This window comes from Coturnix japonica, chromosome 5 (assembly GCF_001577835.2).
Source record: "Coturnix japonica isolate 7356 chromosome 5, Coturnix japonica 2.1, whole genome shotgun sequence".
Lineage (NCBI taxonomy): Eukaryota > Metazoa > Chordata > Aves > Galliformes > Phasianidae > Coturnix > Coturnix japonica.
The window spans coordinates 15620243-15646694 of NC_029520.1; the positions used below are offsets into that span (position 1 = coordinate 15620243).

A 26452-nucleotide genomic window follows, 5' to 3' on the forward strand; every position below is an offset into this window, starting at 1 on the left:
CATGCAATCTATGATCCGTCAGACTTAAGAAAAAATCCAAAACTGTTTTCCTTGTAAATCAGTACATCCAGATAAAACCATGCTAGAAGGTTATTGTTGATGCTTTGTTTGCTCATGCTATATACACAATCTACTATATATAATCCCTGGATATCCTGAAAAATCATTGCTAAAGTCAAAAAACTTCTGTTTGATCTTGAAGTTTCAATGACTGAAAGGCATCTATCATTAGAAGAAAAGATTAGAAAAAACATGCAGAAGATATACTTTGTTAATTGTATTACTTTTCGCAAGCTAGCCATTAAAAAACTCTTGCTAGGTAATGTGAACAAACTGGTTCAGGTATGTGAACATACAAAAGTCTACATACAAAAGTTATGCTTACTTATACTGCCTCAGTTTAATCAGCTCAGGCCCTGTAGTGTGATGAGATCATAAAGTTGTTTTCTACCTCATGTGTGAAATTCCTGATTTTATGGAAAGCAGACACGGCCCTTTCATACTATCACAGCTGCATCCACATCCAGGTTACACCTGCACTACCATTTCAATAAAGATAATATGTAGCTAAAGTACTCACCCTTCTCTGAAACCCATATTTACACCAAAACATACACCTGAAAGTGTTCCTTAGATATTTTAGTAAGGCATTTCATTAGGAACTAAAGCACTGTTATTTTTGACATATACCATTTTAGAGCTGATGGAAAGTTGCAGGTACAAGAGTCTCTACAGGAAAAGAAAATTGCATGAGTACTGGCAGAACCAGTTTCCTGAGTGTCTGTGTCATCCCAATGGCAAGGTGGTGTTTCAATTTACATGGCAAACTATCACTAACTTTGGATGCTTTCAAATAGCATTCAGGATGTAATTATATTTGTTGCTTAGAAAACTGACACGCTGAAGTTGCCAAGTCAGCCAAGCCAGTAAATCCTAGTAAATATTCAAAACATCAGCAAGTGTTGAAATGTCCCAGAATTTCTTTAAACTCACGATGAGATTTCAATATTTTACAAAATATAGTAGTTCTTTGTTCTTGTGGTTCAGTTCCAGCGCTATAACGTAGCAAACTGGAACATTAATAATTTGAAATACTCTTAATGAAAATATTATATAAGAAGTTTTAATCATTGATGACATTGCTGTTTTTGTAATGGAGTGGGAATCTCCATTCTAGAACATAAAGCACAGAGGAAAAAAAATGAATATTTAGGTATCACAAAGCCCCTATAAAATGTGATTTCATTAACAGAATTTTAAAAGATGTGATCAGTTTTAATGAACAGATTGCTCTGTAAGCAATGTAAATGTTCACAGAGGGGCTACCAGTAGGTTTATGCTCTACTGTGCTCACGTGGCTCCACCCACACGAATTCCCCTGTTCTGCTTCTATATTCTGTGACCTCTCGCTCCACTTCTTCCTACCAGAGTAATACGAGGAGCTCTGGTTTCCTTCAGCCCTTCACCAAGGAATGCAGCTGGGTACTCAGCAGGGTAATACGCAACAGGCAGCTCATACAGAAACTAAGACAAGATGCCTGGCTGGCTGGAGATACTGTTGCATTCATGAATTGGTACAGAGGAACATCATGGGTAACTCTGTTTCTACCTAGTCACCAATTTTTCTGAAGCCTGTAAAAAAGAAGTGTAAGAGTCTGCCCCACTGTCAAATTCTCTTGAAATCAGCCAACATTCTCTGACATACAGAATGGCATTGACATTGCAGACATGTTTCTTCCAGAAGCAAGGTAAAAACACACTTAGTAACAAATGTAAACATATCTGATTTTCCTGGAAGTACATGTTTATCCTGCTTTTCTACTTCAGGGTTCCTAAACTTTGTCCCCTTGTCTAGATTAGTATGTGAGATCTCACATTACACAGCCACAAAGGTTGGTAGTAGAATGCAATACCATATATTTGTTCAACTTGAAAAATTCCAATTTGAGTTGCTATCAGTCTGTAAAAGCAAGGTGACATGGACTCCTAGAACACTGGGCAACAGGATATGAAATATCCTTCATGAGTTTTCAGTTTTGGATAGATAATGTTACTGCACAGCAGTTGCTTGCATACGGAAATCTTTAGGGATTATATTATTTCCTATAATAGTCTGTAGATTCAGAGAGGCAAAAAAGAGAAAACAAAACAAAACAAAAAAACCCCACAGAAATGTAAGAGTTAGATGTATTAGATATTAGTTAGATGTCAAATGAATGACAGAGGCACAAGATTGTGTTATGACTCATATTCTGATTACTCACACTCTGTATATAAGTATACTATGAGCATTGTACAGAGTATATATGCATATTCAAACATATACTGAACCTCTTATGAAATTTCACAAGGTAACAAGCAATTTAGGCTTCTCACTCTAATTTCCAGAGCCTACTTTAAAACCAAAGTAGTCTGAAATGTTCAAACTTCAACAAATAGACCTTTTCTAACAAGACACATGAATGTTACATGTGGTCTAAGATTCTCCATGTCACAAATCACACCTGTAATAAAACAGATTTATAACTTCCTCTCAGTATCAGAGACAAGTGCTGCTCAAACCCAAACAAATCAGTGGGATCAGACAGATTGGGTGACATACCTGCATTCAGCATTGTTTAGACCCACAGAAGCATCAACTCCCAAAGTTATTAGCAAGGCATAAAGGTTTTGGAACTGTAGTGTATTCACTAACATTCATATTTAACATTTCTGTTTAAAACTTGTATCTTTCTGAAGTTTTATTAAGAAACATGTATTGGTTATTAAATGACTCTGTGCTCTGTTGCTGTGCAGGACAACACTGCATGCTCATTCATCTTCTTCAAGGCTTGGGTGGCCTAATTGAGTCTGTGGCTGGTCCATGACCCTGCTTGCTAGATATATTTACCCTACTTCTACCATTTTGTGTGGAATTACTTGTCAGCTTCAGTCCTGCTCCTTCCTCTGAGCTAAACCTTTCATTTAGTTCAGTTTTCATCTTTCAGTCTCATCTCTTCAAGGGATAAAGGAATTGAGGAACTAGCTGCAAATATAACTTCATATGGCTTCCATCTCGATATCCCACTAGATTAGCAAGTAAATTCTTAAAAGTACAATGATACATTCCTTTGTATGGTGGTCTTCCTCCAGAGCCCACAAATAAGACTCCCCCAAAATTCTTATAATATGGAATTTCAGCTTAGATGATCACAAATTAACCAGAAAAGGGCATATGTTAGTTCAAGCAAATTACTCACATTTTCCATTTTCGCTCTGTACTAGAAGAAATTAGATAGTTAATTTTAAATGCAAAACTTTGTACAGCGTGCAAATCATGTCTGTGTGTCAAAGTAAAATAACAAACCTAATGAGGAATGTTAAAAAAGCAAGACCCATTAGTTTAAAGATACATGGAAGCAGCCAAAGATGACAAACATGCATAAAATTCAAAACATGATGGAAAAGGGAACAGGCACTGAACCACATAAATCAGTGTTTTGAATTCTATTTCTCTGTGGGTATAATTGTACCTTAGTTTCTTATAATGATTTATTGAGGTAAATAGTCTGTATGGTTTAACAGCTACAGCTTCAAAGTGTCAGGCACAGACTCTCCTTTATTCATGAGGCAGCTGAGTATTGGGATGTGAATTAGCTTCTGTTTTCTGGGACTTGGCAAAGTTTGTTATAAGGACCTTAAGGTCCTTATAAAGGATTCATGTTGATGCAGCTATTCAAATGTGAAAAACACTGTGCTGCAATGGATGAAATAGAAAAGCTTTACAGTTATTCTGGAGGTAAAAAAAAAAAAAAAAAAAAAAAAAGATAGTAGAAACATTGAAATAAACCATTCCGAATTACTTTCAGCAAAAGAAAGATATGTCCTAACGTTAATTTTAATATGTTATGTCATTCTGAGGAACACAGAGAAAAAAAAATAATTCTTGATGAAGTACAAAAGTGTGAAGGAATTCCAGAATTTACTTTTAAGTTAAAATAAAATACAGTATGAGAAAGAAATGGTAGAATTTTAAGCTGTCATATTCACACTTTGGGTCAATTGCCAAACTGCACGTTCTATTGCCCTCAAACCAGGATAAACCAACCATTAACTAATCAAAAGAATCATCATCCATGAAAGCTATGATGGTGTTTTAACAGTTCTTAATCTGTTAATAAGAAAGAATAATTTGCAAAATATATTCCCTCTTCTGTTTATATTCGTAGGGCCATTCTTAGCAGAAATTATGTGTAGGCTCCCATGGTGTGAAAACCCTATGAAAGCCATGAAAATTCACTAAGCTTCCTTACGTACGGTGCCAAGACATTCAGCAGGAACCTCAGTCCTTGCCAAGAAACACGTGTGCCTCAGATACAGAAGCTCTGCATGTACCGGTATTTCAACATTCCTGGAGAGAAATGTGACCCCTTGATGAATACACTGCTTTGCTGGCATGCCTGCATTCCTCCCCATCTGTCAGAGTGGCATTCTGCCTTCTCACAAGGTGGGATGCCAGTTTCGGAGCACAGGTGCCAACCAAATATAGGTTCAGCCTAATACTCTGCAAAATGTGGCAAATGACATTTCACCTGCAAGAAGATCGTCCTATCTCTGACCCATGCCAAATTGGGATTGCATGCCTCATTAACAAAGGGGGTCATCTTCTGAAAATCACGGGCAGCACCAGAAATGCTGGTTTCCTCTGTAATATCTCCTCGCTGAGAGTCTTCAGTGCAGAGGCTTAATTTACTGCACACCAGAATTTCCTAACATTGCAGGCATGCGGCCCCTTAGAGAAAGCTGCAGTAGACCATGGACAGGGATACGCTGAATTCATTCTCACAAACACAATTCGGACAAATTCCAGGATTCTTAAAAAAGAGTAAATGAACTAACAGAGCAGAAAAGACACAAGGAAAGATGTGTATTATGTCTGAGGGTTCTGCTAACAACACAAAGAAATTATCTCTGTTATGACTGTCAAGGAAAATAAATAAATAAATAATCCACATTTGTTATCAACTACCAAATCACTTGTGTAATTTTAAAATTCTTACAAAATAATCAAATTTTTAAATTAGGAAAATTGACATAAAATACAAAAACGCTACAGTTATCTTTTAGTAGGAGAATTTATGTTCATGTGAAAGCACATTAGTAAGGGACAACCACTGTACATCATACATTGTCAATAGTGATATGAATTCAGTGGTGTCTCAATATCCTCAGAATAAAGTATATTTTGAATGCTTTCTCTAAGTAAAATATTCCACACTATTGTAATCTAACAATAAAAGTGAAATATTCACTCGATCAGTAAACAGAATAAACCAAAAACAGTACAGGCTTTGCTCCCAAATTAGCTTACCCATACTTATATATAAACGTGAGCAACAAAAACAGAGTATTGTTAACCTAAAAATATATCTCTCCTTTCTAGGAATAACTAATTTCACCTTCTTTGGCAATTTATTACCATTTCTGTAATTTCTTTAACCCAGGTCACACATGAAATAGCAGCAGCTTTAGCCTAAGTTTTGTTAAACTGATTATCCACAAATGAAAGTCATTATGTACAATTCCATATTATTTAGACTATTTAGAGAGAATGGCGCTGCTTTCCCAAATGACAGACTCCAAGCTATTAGCTCTTCCCAGCACAAAACTACAAACTGATACCTTGAATTCTATAATTATCATTCAATACATTAAGATGCAGAGTCCTGCATCTGAGATTAAATAACCCCATGCAACATGACAGGCTGGAGGCCAACTGGCTAGCAAGCCTATTTGCAAGGAAAAAAACCTGGAGGTTCCTGTGGACAACAAGCTCATCATGAACCAGCAGCGTGCCCTGGCAGCAAAGAAAGCCAATAGCATCCTGGGCTGTACTAACGGAAGCACTGACAGCAGACTGAGGGACTTGATAATTCCCATCTTTCTGGCACCTGTGAGCCTGCATCAGGAGCAGCACCTCCAACACTGATCTCCCCAGTTAAAGAAAGACACTGAAAGAGTAGAGCAGGTCAGGAGAGGCACCAAGGCAATCAGCAAGACATGCAAGAAGAAGCTGAGAGAGATGGTTTGTACAGCCTGGAAAACAGCAGGCAGGGGGGACAGCTTATCACTGCCTGCAGCTGCTTAATGAGAGGGAGGGAGGAAGATGAAACAAGAATCCTCACAGAGGTACACCATGAAATGACAAGTGGCAATGGATACAAGTTAAATTACAGGAAGTTGTAATTCAACATAAGGAAAAAACGGCCATGAGGATGGTCAAACTCTGGGCTAGGCTGCCAAGAAACAATGCAGTATTATCATCCTTGGAGCTGCTGGAAACCACACTGGATGTAGCCCTGTGATCTAATGGGATCTGCAACAAGCAGGAGGTAGGACCAGATGAGCCCTGGTGGTCCCTTCCAAACTACGTGATTCCATGTTGCTGACATACATGATTTTGTATGATACACATACCAATTTTGGCAATGCCACATATAGGAACATCCACTCACTAAGCTGTTTAGGGCCAGCATATGGCCTCTTTTTTTTTTTAATCCCAGCTTTCCATGCAGAGAAAACATCTCAGTCTTCTGTACCGAACTCACTACTAGTAAATTAACAGCATTATATGTGACATTTTTGCTAAGCATTTCCACTTTGGATCCCAAATTCTTTGTAAATAACATATTATTTAAAAAATAGGAAAAGGCACCTGGTACATCCCTTGGGAAAACAAAGACCTAAAGTCAGCAGAACAGCCTGTCTTTCTTCCTGGTACTTTGTACCAGTAACTACTCATCCTAACATAAAACTTTCAAGACAGGATACTATTACAGTCTCAGACCTATCATAAATATCATGATATAAAAAAGGATGTCATCTTTCACATCCCGGTTAATTTATCTAAAATTTATTATTCCAGACAAAATAACCTGATGCTTGGGCTCAAATTCCTACGCTTAATGTCATAACATACAGACATTGCTGCAGTACTGCACATGCAGCTTTATGTTGTTTACTGTAAGAGAATGCATACCAAAATGTTCAAGCCAACCGCAGTGTAGGCAGAATGCACAGAAGGTTCTTGGCAAAGTTGGTGGACAGTTTATAGTTTATTAATGCTGTATATAACTTGAAAAGTTCACTACATTAATTTTAAAGACCTAATGCAAGAAATAAGATGTTGGTGTTAAACAGGTAAAAGCGGGTAATGAATTTCCCTTTTATTTTTGTATTTACTGCAGTCACTCAAAGCCAATAGGCTGTGACTGATACCGAATTAATAATCCATGGCCCAGCACAGGGACAAAGTAAAAGAGCAAATATCTACTCATACGTCCTTCGGTATAGTAAAGATCCTACAGCAGCAAAAACCAAGGGGACATTCTGTCGGCATGTTAAGTAACACAGGTCACCAGGACACATACCAACTGGCTGCAATGGACCTAACTCATCTTACTGGTTCCTGTCAGTAGGAGGGGTAGTGAATGATCACATACAGGGAACACAGACTGCCAGGACACAATTTAATGTGTTTTTGCAGTAGAAAAGATGTTTGTAATGCAGTGGCAGTTGACAGAACTGTGACTCAGCCCAGCTGCGGAAATGCAGATTTGTGTCAGTCTTCAAGGCTGATTTGGACATCGGATGCACGTGAAAGTTCAGTGTATTCCACTGAGCATGAAAGTCAAGCAGAAGCATTTCAGAAAGGAATCTGTCTTGGGGCCTACACATTCATAGAAGAATGGTAACGCACCTTCTTTTTGTTTGTTTTTCAAACCACAATCTTTTTCAGATCATTTTGAATTGAATTAAAAGCACCAGCATAAAGACACCTTCTGTAATGCCTTATACCTCTTTACTGACCACTTCCACAAATGTTGCTGAAGTCACTAAAGAGGAGCAACTACTACAGGCACACAGGATTAAGGAAGAGAACATGCAGAGCCATGTTTTCTCCATACCAATTACACTTCCTTCCAGTTTCTCTTCCCTCATACAGAAAAAGGTTCAAAGATATTAGAAATAGGGAATCATTATAAGAAAACACAAATTCTGTATGCAGACAACTTTCAACTGACTTCAGAGACTTGGCTTTCACAGTGTTAGGCGACTCAAAAACAGACTGTTGATCTTGTCCAAGCTTTTTCAGAGAAGAAGAATTTGTATAAAGGTTTGTCCATGCCATTTTCAAATCACCCAATAATTTCAATTCCCTAAGAAAACCAGATGGAGATGTGAGGTTCCCATGAGGTGTTCAATTTTCTTTGAAGTATTCTGCTTTACTGCATATGAATGAAGCAGAAGATAGAGGAGCTACTGCATTGTCTGTCTGAACAAACACAATTCATTTTGATAATGCCCAAGGTTTTGTTTCATCTTTCAGACTCATGGTAGAATAACTGAATTTGGCAGATACTTCCTGTGAAATGTCTTGTCTTTAGTGGTGCTTTTGTGTGTTACCAAGCACAAAAGAAACAGGAAAATAAGAGAGATATTTAAAGCTGTATTTTCATTGCAATAAAAAAAGACTTGTACACAGGTACAGTATTCCTAGTACTGTATTGAGATGAAGAAGCCCAGACAGTCAAATATGATGTAATAACTCAATGGAAGGAAAGCTCTCTGTTCTCGTTTTGTTATAGCTGGTTCACATTCACTGCAAATAAGAGAGATGCCTGGCCTTGACTGACTACCCTGATATAGAAGCTACCTGTCTCCTTGCTCCCCTAGGACTGCATCTATAGAGAGCTGTCCTAACTTACTTACCTTTAAACTTGCTAAAAAATGGAGATTTTTAAAAATCTTTGTATTGAGAACAAATCCTAATACATGCAACAGCACTGGAAGCCTGCACAGAGCAGGTTTCAAGGACAACATTTATCTATCCTTTGTTTTCTTCATTTATTAAGCTGGGGCAACAATTCTTAGTTCTTTCCCAGAGGGACTGAATGATGGCACCTCTCCTAGCCCAGAAATAAAAGTAAGTGAAGATAGCCTTTGTACCGATGTGCTGCCTGCCTTGTTTACGATAAAAACTATTTTGTTTTTAGAAAGGAAGCTTCTAAGAAAAGCTTTTATAACAGGTTCAGAAATATAAAAGCCATTTCAGGATGAGGACACCTCTATCCTTTATTTTGTTAGTCCTTGAAAGGGCTTTTTAAATGTTAACAGCTAGAACTGACTTCCCTCAACTGATGCTCCCTTCTCAGCAACCCTTTTGTTGACATTTCTTTGTTTGCCCTTAGTTCGCCACTCCTTCTTCCCAACCCGGTAAAACACAACTTAGCAAGAGCTTGAGCTGAACTTTTGGCTGACACCATGACACTAAACCACAGAGAGCAAGTACATTGTGAAAAGCAGATCTCAATTACAAATACGTCTTTCTCCACCTACAGTGATATACAGAATATTTCCCACTCTTCTCTGCGGTAACCTCTACATACTGCAGTGGGCAGAAAAGCAGCAGTATTTTCATCTTAATGTATACTGAAAGAGATGAAGCATTTCTAAAATGCCAGGGCAATAGCCTGTCTCCACTAAAAAAAAAAAAAGAAAAGAAAAAAAAAAAGGGCTTCCTGCTAAAAAAGAAATTTAATTTAAAGTGTGTACTTGCAGTAGGTGTATGTGTACATATGAAACACAGTTCTTTATAATTTCAAGCTAAAATAGTCATCGTGCTAAGCTTTCGTACAAATATTGGCAACATTCCCTGTTTCACAGTAATAACTACTTTGAGTATCAGAAGTTCGTTATTATTAATTAAAAATTCTACATCACTTGAGAAGAGGTTGATCCTATTTTATATGCCAATATCAGTTAGCACATTACCAATTACAGTAGCCCAGTTACACTATAGCTAGCATTTGCCATTTATACATTGCTTTGAACACCCTGCGCAACTCCTAATTAGTTCTTAACAATGTAAAGTAATTATATTATCCTATATAATCCTAGATAAAGCAGAAAGATAAGGTATGCCTACGATGCTTATCCTTGGGCACAGCCAGGACTACAACAGGGGAAGATTCAGCTCTGAATCCACAGCTCCCAGAACAGGGTTGTCCTGCCTCATTACTGCAGCTCAGTCAGTACCGTGAGGCAAAGACATCCTTATTGTATTAGACAAAGGAAAAAGGCCTTTTGGCTGTTAAACTTAGCTTGACTTTACTTTAACCCTCTCTACCTCCACAGAGAGATCTCAATACATATATATATTTTTAAAATGTTCTACGTCATATTCCTCCAAGATAGAACTACTGCAAGATCTAGGTAAGCTGCTTTCCCATACCGAGCTTTCCTAAGCTAGCATCTGCCTGGAAGTTCTTGTTGCTGAGGTTCAAAGCTTGTACATGGGCCGGTGCAGAAAGTCTTCGCTAAGGTAGTTTTTCTGGCATTTCCTGTAACAGAGTTGGTTTCGTCCCATCTCCAAAGATGGTTCCCACCCCAAGGCAGGAGCTCATCACCAAAGCAAAAGTCTGAGAGTAACAGTGAATAGTTTTGTCACCTTAAGGGTCATTAAACGTCACCTCACTCTCATCTCAGTGTCTAGGGGTTCATCCCTACCGTTCTTTAGCTATATGGATGGGCAGCCATTTAAGTGAAGTCTGACTGCTGCATTGCAGCCAGTTTCTACTTTGTGACAAAGCTGCACCTCCTGTGCCCTAAGTGCCAGCTTCCAGAGCATCTCCTCTGAGAGACAGTCACAGAATGGTGGAAAACTCTCACAAACATTGCCCAGGATCCTTACCTACTATTTTGTCTACATGCTAAAGCAGCCCCACAGATTCAAGAAGACAGGTTTCTTCCTAAAAGTCAATGAGTCTAGTTCTCTTGTGAATCACGCTATTTTTCAGTTGTTCAAAAGATGACAGGAAATACAGCACTGGATCTTAACATGACAGATTTTCATAGTGCTGTCCTTTCTCCTAATTTACTAGTAATGCTGGAGGTTAAGCAAAGCTCAGGAGTCACATATCCCCACAACAACTTGTAATATCTCCATAGAGGTAAGTGACACTTGTGCATAACCAGTTTTCAGAGACAATTCACAGTTTTGCCAGCAGTTTGATCACTCCATTTTTAAGTTCCCCCATAAGTACATTGTGGCATTTAGTGCTAGAGATGTATCTGGTTTTTTATTATTATGGTAATGTTTCTCTTCAAAACCAGACCCTTTATCACAAGTGAGCAATAAGGTAATGAATGTATTTATAGAAGTCCCTTACTAAAATGTTATTAGCACATCATTATTTGTAATGCAAACAAAACACACCATTGCAGTCAGCAATATAAGCAATTTCAACCATCCTGAAAATAACTTGAAGTTAAATGTAAGCCACAACTGAGACCCAGTGATCAAATCTGAGCCTGACTCAGCACAGAGCCTGACTTTCTTGCACCTTTTGTTTTTTTCCCCAGTAGCAATTCCTCTCAGTTCATCCTGTAAGGAATCCATAGCCTCAAATCCAAACCTCAAATGTCCCACATGTTATTCTTAAGGAACAGGTCTTAAAGTATAAAAGTACAAAAACTGACATAAAAACTTAAGTGGAAGAAAAAGATTAAAAAACTAAAATCTCACAGATATTAAACTGGCACAATCCCCATTTAACAGACTAAAAATGCTGCTGGATACTATAAAAAATGAAGTATTAATTTTACTTTCTCAGTGACTATGCTATTGATTACACTTTCTGTGGTCTGTTTGTGATAAGTCACTTTTAAAATTGACATTTCAGTTAAGCAAGGCCCTTTAACAGTCACCACGCAATTATATAGATTCGTTACAATGGGGATAAAGTTGTAAATGCAATATTCTCTTATACTAATGCTCCCTCCTGCTCTTTATCATTGTCAAGTTATTATGGCAGTTTTAGAAAACAGGAGTAACAGCTGAACCTCTCTGTTTAATTTTGCATACTTGGTGCAACACATGTAAAAATTAATTTAAATATCGCTAGCCTAGTGCTGTTTTATATAAATAACATTGAAAATAGTGACAGCCAACATATATCTATAACTGAACCTACCTACATAGGAGAAGCAGGGCTATATCAGCGCATCTTTACATTACTAGAGCTGCAGAACTTTAGTGCTCCATCTCCAGAGTCTTTTCTTGTAGAATCTTCTTTCACTGCACTACAGTCCTACAAAAGAAGGATGGGTGACATGTGAAGGACGAGGCTCGGGGAAGATGTTAAAATGTATCAAAATGGCTGAAAGCCACTCCAAGCCCTTCTCAAACAAGGGAAAACACTTCAATAATACCTTTGTAACCTCCTCCATTTTTCCTCTTCTGAAAGGAGGAAATTTCTAACAACAGCTTCGCTGAGAGCAGTTCACCCTCTACACACAGAGATCCCTCTCAAAGACAGTGCAGAGCAGAAGCTGAACCTCAGAAGTACAACAGGAGCTTTCCATTTACTCGCAAAGAACTGAGCACCCTTCTCTTGAGAGATAAGCTGTCCAGCAGCACGTTTTCACTGTGACCTCTCTGTATTACAGGCTGCTCGCCCTCAATCAGGCTGTGGCAGTATGGGCTTCTGACTACAGGTGGAGCCTGCAGGCACACCCTATCTCGTCCTTCCTCGTGTCCAGCCTTCAGAACCCAAGGATTTCCATGCTATAGCACAGAGTTACAGAGGAAAGTGGATGGACTCACTGGCTCAAATCTGAAGCATTTAGCTGCTGCAAACAAAATCTTGGGAATCAACCACGCCAAAACAAATGACCAAAGAGAAGCAGGCACAAAGAAATGCAGCTTAGCTCTCTACAAGTCAAAAGAAAGCTTGGATTAAACCCAGCTACTGAGAAGAACACAGGGTATGGGACCCATCCTGACTTACAGATATAGTGTGTAGGAAGGCTGAGGGGATGAGCACGTGTGATTTCTGGGCACAGCTGGAAGTGAGAGCTACTCTGCTGAACTCACTGCACCAAGGCAGCCCAAACACAGACAGACAGACACCAGAGGAGACCCAGCGAGGGCACAAACTTCAGCTCTCTAACCGAAATTAAACTGGAGCCGTTCGCTTCAAACAAGGCGCTAAAGCGGGATTCGAGAGGACCGAGCACCTTTGGGTGTATTTATTCCCGCCTCCATCTGCTGTAACTTATTTCACTCGAGCTTCAGAAATCCACAAGCGACCAACTTTAACCCTCCAGCAGCCACGTGTGAGCTGCAGCAGGACTGTGCACACCACATTTACAGCTCTCGGTGCTCAGCACCTTAACCCGCTAACACGGGCGGTGTGTCGGGGCGGTGTAGCGGTGTGGTGCAGGGCTTTAGGGGCGACAACTCGCCTTCCACCTGCGGGCATTACCTCAGCTTCTGAGCCAGCCGCGCTCACACGATGCAGAAGTTCCCCTAAGCCGGGAGCCCTCCCTCACTCCCCTGGTGCAGCGGCACCGGGAGGGGAGAGCTGAGCGAGCCGCCTCCCTCGGCTCTCACCACCGCTACAGTAATTGAGGAGGCGACCGACCGCAGGTCCGCCCAACGGTCCGCCTCGCGCCCCGCCCTCGCGCCCGCCCCCTTCCCGCCCTCGGCCGCTCTGAGCTCCGGCCGAGAACTACCGATCCCGGCGTCCCCCCGCGCTCCACCCCTGGGCCGTGACCCGGCGCCGGCGGAAGGAGCGGCTCCGGCAGGAAGGAGGCGCACGGCCCGATCGCCCAGCCGCGGCCATGAGCTCGGCACGGGACTCGCAGGCTCAGCACGGCCTCAAGCGAGCGGCCTCCCCCGACGTAAACGGGCGCGGGGCCTGGGGCGGCCGCGCGGAGGGAGAGGGGAGGAGGGAAGGGACGGGGGGAGGCCGAGGCGCGGGGCCCGAGGTGGGACCGGGGCCGGCTCGGCCTCATGCCGCCCTGCTTGGAGGGGGGCGGCGGGGAGAGGCGGCAAGCGGAGTGTGCTCCCGCAGGGCTCCGGCAGCTGGCAGGCGGCGGATCTCGGCAACGAGGAGAGGAAGCAGAAGTTCCTGAGGCTGATGGGCGCGGGGAAGGTGAGCGGGCGGAACAACACGCGGCGCTGTAGGGGCCTGGCTGCGGCCCCGGGCAGCGCAGTCGTTTGCGTTAGCTTGAATGTGATATTTCCATAAGCTTGAAATATTTGTCTAAAAGTTAGTGCTCCTTAGTGTTGGTTATACGTTGCATCATTCAAGCATCCCCTATTTGTACCGCCTGCGTGGTACGTAAAGCAGCTTGCCGCGTAAAGCCACTAGGGGATCCATTCGTTAACAAACAGCCGCTTAGTGCTGTGATGAGACTGCGATGCATTACCTGGCTGACAGTAGCAGGACACGGGGAAATGGTTTTAAGTTAAAAGAGGGAAGATTTAGGTTGGATGTTAGGGGGAAGCTCTTCACTAGGAGAGTGGTTAGGCCCTGGAACAGGCTGCCCAGTGAGGTTGTGGATGCCCCGTCATTGGAGGTGTTCAAGACTAGGTTGGACAGGGCCCTGGGCAACCTGATCTAGTAAAGGTGTATGTTTGGTGGCCCTGCCAGGCAGGGGGGTTGGAACTACATGATCCTTGAGGTCCCTTCCAACCCGGGTCATTCTGTGATTCTGTGGTACAGTGGGTCATAGAGAGACATGAAGCCTGAGCTACTGCGTAGGGACAGAGAAAGAAATCAAGGGTAAACTCACGTTGTCCAGTGTTGTCAGGCGTGGCTTTTGTATCAGATGATCACTTGTTCTCCTTGTTTGGCAGACAATACCAGTGTGGTTTTTTCTTCATCTTCAAAGTGGTAAAAAACAAGCAAACAGTGCCAGCGTTGGGGCGTGGGAAGAGTAAAGACTGTGTAGTTGGTGGGCATTCTTTCTCAGAACCATTCTTTTTCAGCGAACCATAAAGATGGAATGAGCTTCGTCAATAAGGATCAGCTGTTAGCTGGTAGAACTTACAGTCTTAGCACTGCTTATCTGGGTTTGACAGGAGACCTTTTCCGTTCGAGATTTCCAGAATGTTGGCAGAGCTGTCAGTGCCTAAAGCTCCAAAACAAACTGCATTTTCTTTTAGAAAGAACATACTGGCCGCCTTGTTATCGGAGACCACAGATCAACCTCTCACTTCAGGACAGGTCAGTCTATCCAACAGCTGGTACCGAGTCGGAAAGCAAACACCTGCACAGGGACATCCCAGAACGTTCAGCTCGGTAGATGCTGCAGGGAGGGATTTCAGCTTTTGAGGCTGAAGCTGGAGACAGATGAGGCTGTGGAGCTGGAGGAGTTCCTAGCTTTGCATTAGAACACTGACAAGCAGCGTCTGTGACCACATACCTTTGGAAGTGTGGGTTTAGACTTGATGGTCACTTAAACCTGCATACAAATGCTCTGTACATCAGGGCCTACAGGATCTTGTTGTACTTTCTTATCAAAATAAGACAGTGAAGTGTTACTGCTGCTGGTTAACAGGGTTGTTATATTTCTTCCTTGCTGCCAGATACGGCTATTCAAATCTGTGCTTCAGTGTGTATGAAAAATGCAGAGCTAACTAGTATTTTTTTTCTCATTTCAGCTGATTACCTATTATATAGAAAGATTTTTGCCTTGAGGTAGAAGATCTGCAAGGTCATCTTTGCAATTAGTAGTGATTTGATGTCCTATAACGGCTGACCCTAATAACTTATCGGGCTTGCTCAGCTCCTCAGTCAGAGTCCACCACAATCAAGCTGGGTGTGACTGTTTGACAGAAGCTGTGGTAAAGCTGTAGAGAAAGCAGCTGTCAGTAGTCCAGAGAACTTGTTTTCCTGATATGCACCACAAGTAACTGTTGAGTTGACAAAAAATGATTTAAAAACCAGAACTTCAAAGGAAGTTTGGGGATTGACTCCAGGTTCTGCTGTGACTGAGTCACTTTGGCCTAGGATGGAGATGATGCTTCCTCTAAGGAGTCGTAAATATTCTAAACTGCGTTGGTAGGAGCAAGCAGTTCAGATGCTGCATTTTACTTTCTGTAATAACACAAGACTCCAACTTGCAAATGAAGAAACACTGAGGAAATTTAGTTTGGAGTACAAGGTTTTGGTTTTGCAGTGATACAGATTAAAACAGAAGTGGTGTAAGCTGACCTGGGGAGATTTTAGAGGTTCCTTCCTTCTACAAGAGCAGAGGATTCCTTGCTGTTTTAGATTATACTTTCCCCAGTAAAAATGATCCTCTATTTGCGTGTTCAAAAATGTAGTAGTAGAAGGCATGCAGGAATAGCTCATGTTTTGTTCATTAGCTATAGAAGTTAGTTTTTTTGCTAATTCCTAAATACAGGCAAGAATAAAGAGCTGTCATTTATAGCTCCTGATAATTCAGGGTGCATGTGATAATTTCAGATGTAGCTCTACAAACAGGACTGGTAGTGTCTTTCTGGTTGCTGCAACATATAGCAGTCACAGTTTAATCATGGCAACTCACGTGTTATATAGCGAAGGGCAGAAAGTTGGTCCTTTTGGTGATGTATTGGCAGGAGCACAGCAAAGTTGTGCCAGTTACATTTACTGTGTTGAGTAGAACATACGCTGTGTGTAGCACCTCTGTTTGAATGTGCTGAGTCTTACAAACTTACTGTCCCATTTTGTATCAAAACAGTTTTGCTTGCACACTTGATAAAGCTGCTTATGAGTCAGCATGGTTTGTATACAATAATAATAATCCAGGAGTTTCTAAGGTGGCTCAAATTTTTTTCATATAAGTGCTGATAAACTGAAAGTCTGATGACTTTGTGTAATTTGATGTCTTTGTTAATTTGAATGAACCATAACCAAAGTACACTGGACATGCAGGGGAAGAAGACAAGAAAATGAATGAAGAACTGGAGTCTCAGTACCAGCAGAGCATGGACAGCACCATGTCTGGACGAAACCGGCGCCATTGTGGACTGGGTTTCAGTGAGGTAGGAAGATCATTATTCCTCTGATGATTTGGCTGCTGCTTCAGTAAGACGAGATGATACATGGTTTAAAAATCTCATTACCATGAATAGCAGCAAATCTGCAGTTTGGGTTACATGAGAAACATACTGACTTGTGGCCCTTGTGATAGCCTGGAAACAAATCACTGCTTCTGTTTGTTCTGGAAAGAGATATATCATGTTTTCTTATGCTCCACTGTAGTCAAAGCTGATTAGGATGGAAAGCTGCAAATACATTAATTCAGGGTGCTGCCGAAGAATGCATAAAAGGACAATGTAACCGTCTGCATTGTCCCAGAGAGCTAATTAATCTGCTTCTTGTTACTGTGAGGTGTGTATCTCTCTATGGCCCTGAAAAGCAAGGTGGAATGCAGGAATCAGACGGAGGAACTAGCTGTATGGGGAGCTGAAGTCCTTCAGTGGGTTAACACCCAACTGGCCTTGTGTTTGCAAGAGCTACTTACTGAGTAGGTAAATGAGTAGGAAGAGAAGAATGACAAAAAAACCACATTGGATTATTAGGAAACTGTCATACTTGGCCAATTAAAATGTTTTGGGTTTTTTTTTCTCCTGTTAGCACCAATTATTGCTTAAAAACATCACCAGACTTCCCAGAGAGACAACCTGTGTGGTGCTTAGAGCTCTTAAAATACTACAGACATGAAGGTTTTGCTCTTTAGGTGCACGAACAAAATGCCATTTGGGGATCATTCTTCTTAGCAGTAGCATTACTTTATTGCTTTTAACGCTGCTTTGTAGTGCTGCGTGATAAATTTGTTTTCAAAGATTAGTCATTGTTATGAATTCCTAAAGACAGTCAGTTAGTTTCAGTATGTTTCATTTCCTGACAAACATCCAAGTGTCATTTTACACAAAATGAAACTAACCAAAGTGATGGAATCTGGATCTTTCCAAACTCATTTAATGGCACATTCAGGATTTCTGCTGTAAGTAAATAGGGAAGTGGTTGCAGTATCCCTAGATGTTGTATTTGGTACTGTTAGCCAGTTCAGTAGACTTGTTTTCTATGTAATAATTTCTTTATTAAAGATCTGAGTTTAGCAAGATAGTCCATCTTACTACTGAAATGAATGGGGCCATATAGCAATGGGCACTTCAGAGAACTGAAATGGAGCTGCCAGGAAATAATGGTTTACCTTTCTCATCATAATCCGAACTTCTAGTTTCAGGAAGTTGAAGAAGAGGCAGCTGGGCATTCCTCTGACCATGAGAGTTCAGAGGACTCCGAAAGCGGCTCTGATTCAGAGCAAGATGAATCTGCAGAGGAACTGCAAGCTGCTGAAAAACATGATGAAGCTGCGGTCCCAGAAAACAAAAAGGAAGCAAAAAGCAATTATAAAATGATGTTTGTTAAAGCCAGCGGTTCATAACTGCAGATGTAACAGCTTTGTATTTAAAGTACAGTAAGCCTTATTGTTACAGTGCAAAGTGGAGGACTGCTACAGCACAAATCTTTGTATTATGATTTTAAGAAGACCCTGTTAGAAGACAAGAAGTAGTGTTTGCTTTCAGTTGCCATGGGCACAGTGAGATTCCTGGTTTTTGTAAAGTGTATAAAATAACGGATGAAGAAATAAATCTTTGTTCCTGCCCGATCTCTACTATGTTATCTAAACTATCCTCCCCCTTATTTCATGCCAGATTAGAGAAATTCCTGCTTTTGGTTTCTTCAGTAATTAGTCTTGAATTCTTAACTGTGAGTTGACACGCGACTTACTGGATGTTGCATTAGTTGTAAAATAACCAGTATCAGTACTTGCTCTGTGATGCAGTAGAGCTTTAAAGTGATTTTGTCAGTAGATGCCAGTGGGGACAGGTCTAAGAGCAGAACCTGCTCACTTCTGTGACAGTATTAATCACTGTATCCAGCTCGAGTCCTGCAGCAGTTGGTAGGAAAATATATTTTAGAACTGAATTCTACAACAGGAGACTCTAGTTTTTTATTTCTTCAGGTTGATTGTAGCAGAGGAGTAAGAAATAGCAGGTTGTAAGCTTTTGTACTCTTGACTAGAAAAAACTGATTTTGAAAGACTGGCTCCTGGTTAAAGGACTGAGCTGTTATTTTTTAATAATTCCTCCTAAAGAACTCAGTTTACTTTGAAAGAGAATGTATACTTTGATAATGAAAAGGATATGCAAATTACTTAGCATTTTAAGGTATAGAGTACAGAGCTAAACTTGTAAACCTTTCCTCGCTTGGTTGTCTAAGTGAATTACTATGGCAGGGTTGCATCTCTCTAGTAAAGCTGATGTGCTTAAAGAGGCAGGACTTCAGTAACTCCTTTCAGCAAAAGTTAAGCACATCCATTCCTCTGCAAATTTAGAGTTTATTGTATTAAATCAGTAAAATAACAACTCAGACTCGGTTTCTTCTTAGCATGTCAGATAAAGGATCTGCCTGTCCTTGCTGGGTGGATGGAATGTCAGATCCACACCTCTAGCACAGCCTCCTCCTTCCCCAGCAGTGTTTTGTGAAATTCCATGTACTTCTGGAGAACCTTCAGTTTCTGTATACAATCTATTGCATGCAGAGAAAAGCAATGAGCTCACACAAAAGCAGCAGGATGTACTACTGCACAGGTCTATTGAACCCACACAGTGGAGCATCAGTTACTGAGGGAGATATTGGAATAAAATGCATTATAGAAAAAATAAAGAGCAGTATGACTGTAAATAAAGATGGTACCTCTTAATTTAGGTAGTTATTTTATTCTGCCACTTAGTCCAGATTTGTTATTTAAGCCATCTGGTTTTTAGAAAACTGCATGCAGCACTCATTTAGTTCAGTCATTTGTATGAACTTCTGGTCTCCTGGTATTCCAATAGTTCTAATATATAGACAGAGGCTAACACTGCATACTGCAAAGAATGGAGACTTCACTGTGACTCATGAAAGCTGTTCTGTCTTCAAGAAAAATTAAGCCATCTAAAAAGCACAAAATTTGCAGGATGGTTATTTGCATTCAAATGCGGGCTTTGAACTCATACTACTTAGACAACTTTAGCAGACAACGTGGCTTTGTAGAAGCCTTTCACATCAACAAGTCGGGGCTTTGGCCAAGGTCTAAATTAAGGGAGATAGGAAATATGAGAAAGACACCAGGGAGTACAAATAGAGGAATATCCGTGTTGTCAGCAGCACTTTGGAATTTTTTCTGTTTCAGAGTTTTTCAGTGAGTAACCTTGTTGTGGAAGGGGCTCTGTTAGATCCGCCCCAGTTCCTTATGATCTCCAAGATAGAAACAAGACAATGAGCAGCATCTGCCTCGGTCAAGCTCCTCCTTCATTCCCCAGCGATGAAGCTGGTTGATTTACTACCCTTTACATCCTTCCCAGACTGAGGTCAGTCTTCTATTTAGACACACTTAGCAGCACTTAAACTAGCATTCTCTTTTTTCTCTTTAATCTTATTTTAGATTTGGCCGTCAGCTATTGTTTATTGCCTTGAGCAGAGTGCAATTACCAAATTGCAGTGTGGGCTGTAAAGTGCTGCATGTACACTGACCTGTAGTCTCTGTCTCAGCGTTGACACCAGTGCTTTTCTTGCAACTTTTTCTTCTGCAGCTGCTCAGCATCTGCTCAGATCTCTTGACTTACCGCCCACATGCATCTGAACGGACTCAGAAGGTGACAGAACCCACGCTGCTGCTTTCCCACTGCCCTCCAAGTGAAGGGCACATCAAAGCCTGCCCTGAGAGCTTCTCCCCATAGTGCAACCAACTTGGAAAGAGCTGGGAAAAGGAGACAGAGCTGGCTGGCAGGCTCTGCATGGGGCTCTGTGCACAGAGCAGGCTGCTGCAGCAAGTGCCATCAGGGCCTCCAGCACTCAGCTCTGCTCTGAATTCACTGCAGCCTCTTGCCTTGTTGAAGATTCCAAACACAGACAAATCACACAAAAATGAAAAATCAACTGCAATTAAACTTTTCTGATAACAGTTCTTACTGGGAAAGGTCAGCACAGCATAACTTCCACTCCCCAAGCACATGGCATGTAATTTTGTGCACATCTGATGAGGTCCAGTGCAATGCACTTCTAATAGTGAACTGAGACTAACTTGCTCAGAGCAGGAGCTGTGCACTATGACATTAATTTCTGTGCAACATTATGTCAGCACCTGCAGGTTCATTATGAAGCAGCCTGTCTACAGAACTTCTTCCATGTTAAAGAAGACTGATTCAGGTCAGCAATGATTCTGCAACTGATTTTCTAATTTGGGTGTCAGTTTTAGCAATATTTGGTATAAAAACATCAGTATTAGCACAGTGTGTTCAGCAGCAGAACAGCTTCAGCTCCCATTAGAACTGAGAGAAAACAAAAAAAATAATCAAGACGCTATTGGCTGATTCTGTAGTTATTTCTCTGCTTTTCCAGGCTGCTATGAAAGGAGCCCCTGAGAGGACTGCAGAACACAAGCAGATCCCAAATCAAAGAGACCAGTCGAGTTTGTCTTTCCAAACAAGATTTGGCCACAAACTACTCAACTCAAAGAAACTTCAATAGGAAGGGATAAGTCTGCCCACACTCATACATGCCCTTGGAAATGACTGATGCAAGTCTTGTCTGTCACACAACCACTAGTGAAGTTCTAAACCACACCTAAAAATTTACCCACACAGAGGTTAATGCGGGTGCATTACTGGCATGTAGCTTTGGAAAACAGAGCACTTGATCAGGTGTAAAGCACCAGTGTACCTGTTCTCCTCCCCTCTGCCCTGGAAGAGGGAACCCCTCAATATGAGTCCCATCTCAGCCCCTGGCCCACAAGGTCCTGCAATCACAAAAGTGGATGTTTTTAAGCCAAGTAAAAAAAAAAAAAGAATTTCTTACTACCATACAGGAATTCTTCAAGGCCAAGGAAACCTGATCTATAAGGTGCCCTGTAGCTTTGTGCAACTGCTTTACAGTTTACTCTTCCTTTTTTTCCTGAAGAGGAGGCTGACAACTTGATTCCTGAAAGCACAATTTATAGGCCAGCTTCAAAGCTATAGGTCCTTCTAAGGCTCTGGTTGGGGAATTCACATCAAAGACGATGTGCACATGTTGTTCTGATGTCAGAGAGGACGGTTGGCAGAAATCTCTGTGGATTTACTGCAGTCCCCAGAACAGGGATTAAATTATGCACTGAAGCTGCCTCTGTAAACTGCAGGAGACAAAGAGAATAAGCGGCAGCGCAATATCTCATAATCAAAGCCTGGCACAGTTACCTGCATCAGTCTCGTCTAGCTGTCAGGGGATTAAGAGGAGGGACGTGTCACTGAAGGGGCAAAGTGGAAGTTGGGTTTCTTCTTAGGAGTGTCACCTCACACACACTTTTCTTGAGAAAAATTATCTGATATGTACAGCACTGTGATGGATAAACGTTTCCTCAGGTTTTTGCAGTGTTAAAGAACCAAAATACTTCATGGTTTAATCTAATTAGACCTGGCTTTCATGTACAGGTGCAGAATGAGATCCCATGAACAGTTTGTGCTAAGATCGATCCAAATCCAGTACCATTTCCAGTGTCCCACAGCTCAGGAAGATCTAATTCAAAAACAAAATAGTTAAAAAACAGCATATAACAAAATAATTTTTTGTACCATCCATAAGTCAAACAACACAGAGGCTCATATATAAACAATCTCCCACTTTTAACTTTGGCACATCTGTCCACTCTGACCTGCAGAGAAATCCTCTTAAGCCATGGTAAGTACACGGGCTCATCACAAGTATATCCAGCCACACTGAAGGTCGCAGAAGAAAAAAAGTCAGACAATCTGACCCGGTTTCTTTTCACTCTTGGATTTATTGCTAATTTTTTGTAAGCCAATGTCAGCTTTTCCCCACAGTGCGGTACAGCTCACCATCAGCAAACAGCCAGCTACTTCATTTCATTAGGGTTAAGCCTTGCACAACTGGTCAGCCAGGGTTTCAGCTCACATCCTAGACAACACCACAGACCCAAGGCCAGAGACCTCAGCAGGTCATGCAGCACCACTTCTTGTTACGGCAAACCACCTTGTGAAATAACACTTCCAGGATCCAGGGAGGACCAGCCTCTTTCACCACCCCTGGCTCTGGAACAAACTGCTCCACATGAAATAAAGAGGGTTTTGCTGATAATAGCTAAGATTTGTCTCAAAAGAACAAAGCAAAGCAGCTAGCAATAGGATGTTCCTGTAAACAAAACACTACTTTGTCATTCATTCCCTCCTTCACCCACTGCCACCATCAGTATTGTACTTTCATTAATCCATCTCACAAAGTGTATTTTGCGCTAGAACACGGGAATTGCACTCTCTCACTTGCCAGGTGTTCTCACCTCTATGCTTTAGGCTGACTTAAAGGGATTTATTACAGTGATTTGTTCCAAAGCCACTGTATCCCAGCTCCTTCAACTCTTTTATAAACACGTCACCCCACAGCACAAGGCTGTTCTCCACTCTCCCCTTCAGCCTCTTTCAGAGACTTGTTTGCAGATACAGCTGCCATCGTATCCTACAAACTCACTACTCACCCTCATTTTCTTAATGTCTTTCTTCCCTTCACTGCTTTCTTACACTCAGCTCCTGGTAAGAGGCTTCTTCTAGAGGGCAAAGGAAGGAATAATTATCCTTTAAGCTCACATCTTATAACACCATTTCATCAGTAAAATTACTACTTGCTGCAAAAAAACAAAACAAACCCAAACCAACCACCCTCAATTAATTTAATGTTTTGTCCGGGGCTGTTTAACGCTCTCTGTAAGCCAACAAGGAATGCTTACAAGTGAGCAGTGCACAAACATGCACATATGCAATACTTTCTGGATCAGCTTTCTTTTATAATTAACACTCCAGTTCTTCTGTCGTCTCACAGTAATTTCATGGTGAGCTTTATGATTTCACTTTCCTCTGAGGTTTACCTGTAGTTTAACATTCAAAGTTGGTTGTTGCACAGAATACCTCGACAGACTTGTATTAAAAATGCTCTTTAAAATTCCAAAGCTTTGAACTAAAGAAATATCTCAAGAAGTTTTCATGGAAAGTTCATCTCAGTTGGTTCAATTCAGCTATGGTTAGATGCACCTTTTCAAATAATGGAAAAAAATGTAAAGGGGTCAGACCCAATCAATACAGTTGTTCAAACAGAATTTCAGGCACTATGATGTGTGTACTTTTTGTGCTCTTTCTTTGTACTGCTCCACTATGAAGAAAGGTTGCTTTTGCTGGTAGAGCAATAAAACAGTCGTAGCCTTTTGAATACAGCCCAATAACCAATGGGAACCTTCACTAGGTGTGGAAAATATAGCAACTTTTCATGTCTTTCCTGTGCTCGTCTTTGTTCTTTTTATAACTACGCAACATACGCAGGCACAACACAAGCAAACGCTTTAAAATACCCAAAGACAGACATAAATCAGAGGAGTAACATCAGATCATGCCTTCCCTATCTTCCAAGTTTCAACACTAAGTAAATCTGGTCCTTCCTTCATATAACATCCAGAAGTTAATTGCTAAGATGCTTGGGAAATGCACGGTTTTATGCAGAGCAAAAGCCACCAACATAAAATATATACAAATTTATTTAGAGGTCTGGCAGTCAGATGGGTAAATGAGGAAGGTGGAAAAAGAACCCCACAAACAACACCAATGGGAGCCAGGCAACCCGTCCTCCCAAAGCCTGTGGGGTACCTCAGCCCACCTCATTTGCCCTCTGGCAATTTCTGGAAATAGCAGCCCACGAGTTTAGTAGTATTGTTCAGCAGCTTTCAGTTCCAGATAGCTGCAGCTTTCCAGAATAGCATCTCTCCATACAATTGTTTCCCCAAAAAAACTCACTGGCAAAGTGTCTTTTTTCCCCTCCCTAACTGTTCCAAAGCAGTTCGGATGCCTCCAGCTGCCACTCCCCAGACAGACAGCTGTATGTGCTCATACAAAGATAGGCAACAGCGCAACGGGATTCCTGGCAGCCCATCAGCACACGAAATGGGGTGGTGGTGGTGTTACACGAGTTCAGGAAGGTCAAAGCTGAGCTACTTTCAACCATCAGGCTGCAGTTTTAGAAACTCAGCTGTGTGATAAAACATTAGTAACGTTAGTGCAAAAACAAAACAGAGGGAAAGAACGCAGCCCGCATAATTTTTGCCTGGTGTAACACTAGAAAACACTAACTAGAAGACAGCACCTTCAAAACAACTGTCACTGTTCCTGCTTCCTTAATTACAATTTAAGCTTCTTAAATTAAAACTTAAGCTTCTTAATAGACTGCAAAAAAGTGTTACCTTCTGACTGAAACGCAGCAGCCTGCACATAGACACCTTCTTCTTTCTAGCCTTGATATCAGAAGTAGTAAAACCTACAAAACAACATTTTGATGGACAGACACAACTGAAAAAGGAAGCTGTCCCAAAGCAAATACTACATGCAAATGAAAACAGCCTGTAATTAATTATTAGAAGACTACACGCACTCCTACAAAAGGGTGGTCAGTGAAGTACAGCACTTCACATATTTAATTAAAAGTTTCAGAAGAGAACCAAATTCCCCCCCATCCCATATAGGATTAACTATGGACACAGACCAAAAACGTTGGAACAGTTCATTTCACTGCAAGCACTCACAGTTTAACTGGTCAGTGCAAAAGCCTCCTCTTTTGTCGCAAGCTTGAATGAGCAGATTCTGTGTGCATGACTGAAGGAAAGAAAATGAACACCTCCTGCAAACTGCAAAGCAGAGCTGCCCTCAGCCCTTCCCTTTCACTGCCAGAGCAGCACAGGAATTAGCACTCAATGGCCTGCAGTGGTTCAGGAGGCCATGGGCTGCGCTCCTCACCCAATTGTGGCTCCATCCCCTTCCACCCCTCACAACAAAGCTTCTGCAGAAGGAATGTAGTTTCAATGAACCAAAAAACACGTGGTCAAAGGCTCCTTTGTATTTCAGTCTGTGAGTCTAAGGAACAGACACAGCACATCATAAGCAGCTCAGCTGGGAGGCCAAGGACTCACATTCCTAAATGCTTGCTCTTGAAATCCTGGAGTCAACACTAAGCCACAGAAATACAAATTGCTCCTCCACATTTTGTTCTACATATCAAGTTCCAGAAGCATTAAACACTTCCACAAGTTTCCCTCGAACTCGCATACACTGAGGGAACCGAGAGCACAAACTGCTGCATGTCAGCAGCTCCAGCACTCTGTGGGGTCAGCTGCATCCTGACACCCCACCAGGCAGAGCCAGTTTAGATGGAGTTACTTGTGGTATCACCAGGGACTCAAGGACTGAGAACACGTCAGACAAACACATCTATGACATACAAAGGACAGCACTGCAGTAGCTGTATTTAGGTCAGCACCCTGAATAACCATTCTGTTCAACAATAAAAGACTTAATCAAATGGTAAGAAATATTTCTAGAAATTATGATGCCTTGGTGTAGGGGGAACTCCATTCAAATTCCAATGAAGAAATGAAGAAAGTGCAAAATTCAGGAGCTTCAATGGGTTTTACTCTTGGACATGGTAACAGCACAAATAACACTGGATGTCAACCTGTATGGATGCTGGTAAGAGCAGGCAAGACAGAGGCAAGAGGA

At 41.4% G+C, this 26452-nt stretch overlaps 2 protein-coding genes across 2 annotated transcripts in view; one reads left to right on the forward strand and one right to left on the reverse strand.

Annotated features, from left to right (window-relative positions):
- SOX6 (SRY-box transcription factor 6) overlaps nucleotides 1-13448 on the reverse strand; it is a 399666-nt gene extending 386218 nt beyond the window's left edge. Inside the window, exons 1-2 of the mRNA XM_032444750.1 lie at nucleotides 13308-13448; nucleotides 12015-12131 (exon numbers count right to left, since the gene is read on the reverse strand). The gene's annotated coding sequence lies outside the window, so the exon portion shown is untranslated. The remainder of the gene's footprint in view (nucleotides 1-12014; nucleotides 12132-13307) is intronic.
- A 96-nt stretch (nucleotides 13449-13544) lies between these two features.
- Nucleotides 13545-19255, forward strand: C5H11orf58 (chromosome 5 C11orf58 homolog). Its single transcript, XM_015864137.1, has 5 exons — nucleotides 13545-13725; nucleotides 13899-13979; nucleotides 14996-15056; nucleotides 16752-16861; nucleotides 18064-19255. Exons 1-5 carry the CDS (start codon nucleotides 13666-13668, stop codon nucleotides 18268-18270), a joined length of 519 nt encoding a protein of 172 aa, XP_015719623.1. The 5' UTR covers nucleotides 13545-13665; the 3' UTR covers nucleotides 18271-19255.
- The last annotated feature ends 7197 nt before the right edge of the window (nucleotides 19256-26452 follow it).

Bases quoted from the DNA above. Each gene is read 5' to 3' on its own strand.
- C5H11orf58 (XM_015864137.1), top strand. From the start codon at position 13,666: ATGAGCTCGGCACGGGACTCGCAGGCTCAGCACGGCCTCAAGCGAGCG. The intron at 13,726-13,898 runs GTAAACGGGCGC...GTGCTCCCGCAG, and splicing joins AGCGAGCGGCCTCCCCCGAC to GGCTCCGGCAGCTGGCAGGC. The intron at 16,862-18,063 runs GTAGGAAGATCA...CCGAACTTCTAG, and splicing joins GTGGACTGGGTTTCAGTGAG to TTTCAGGAAGTTGAAGAAGA.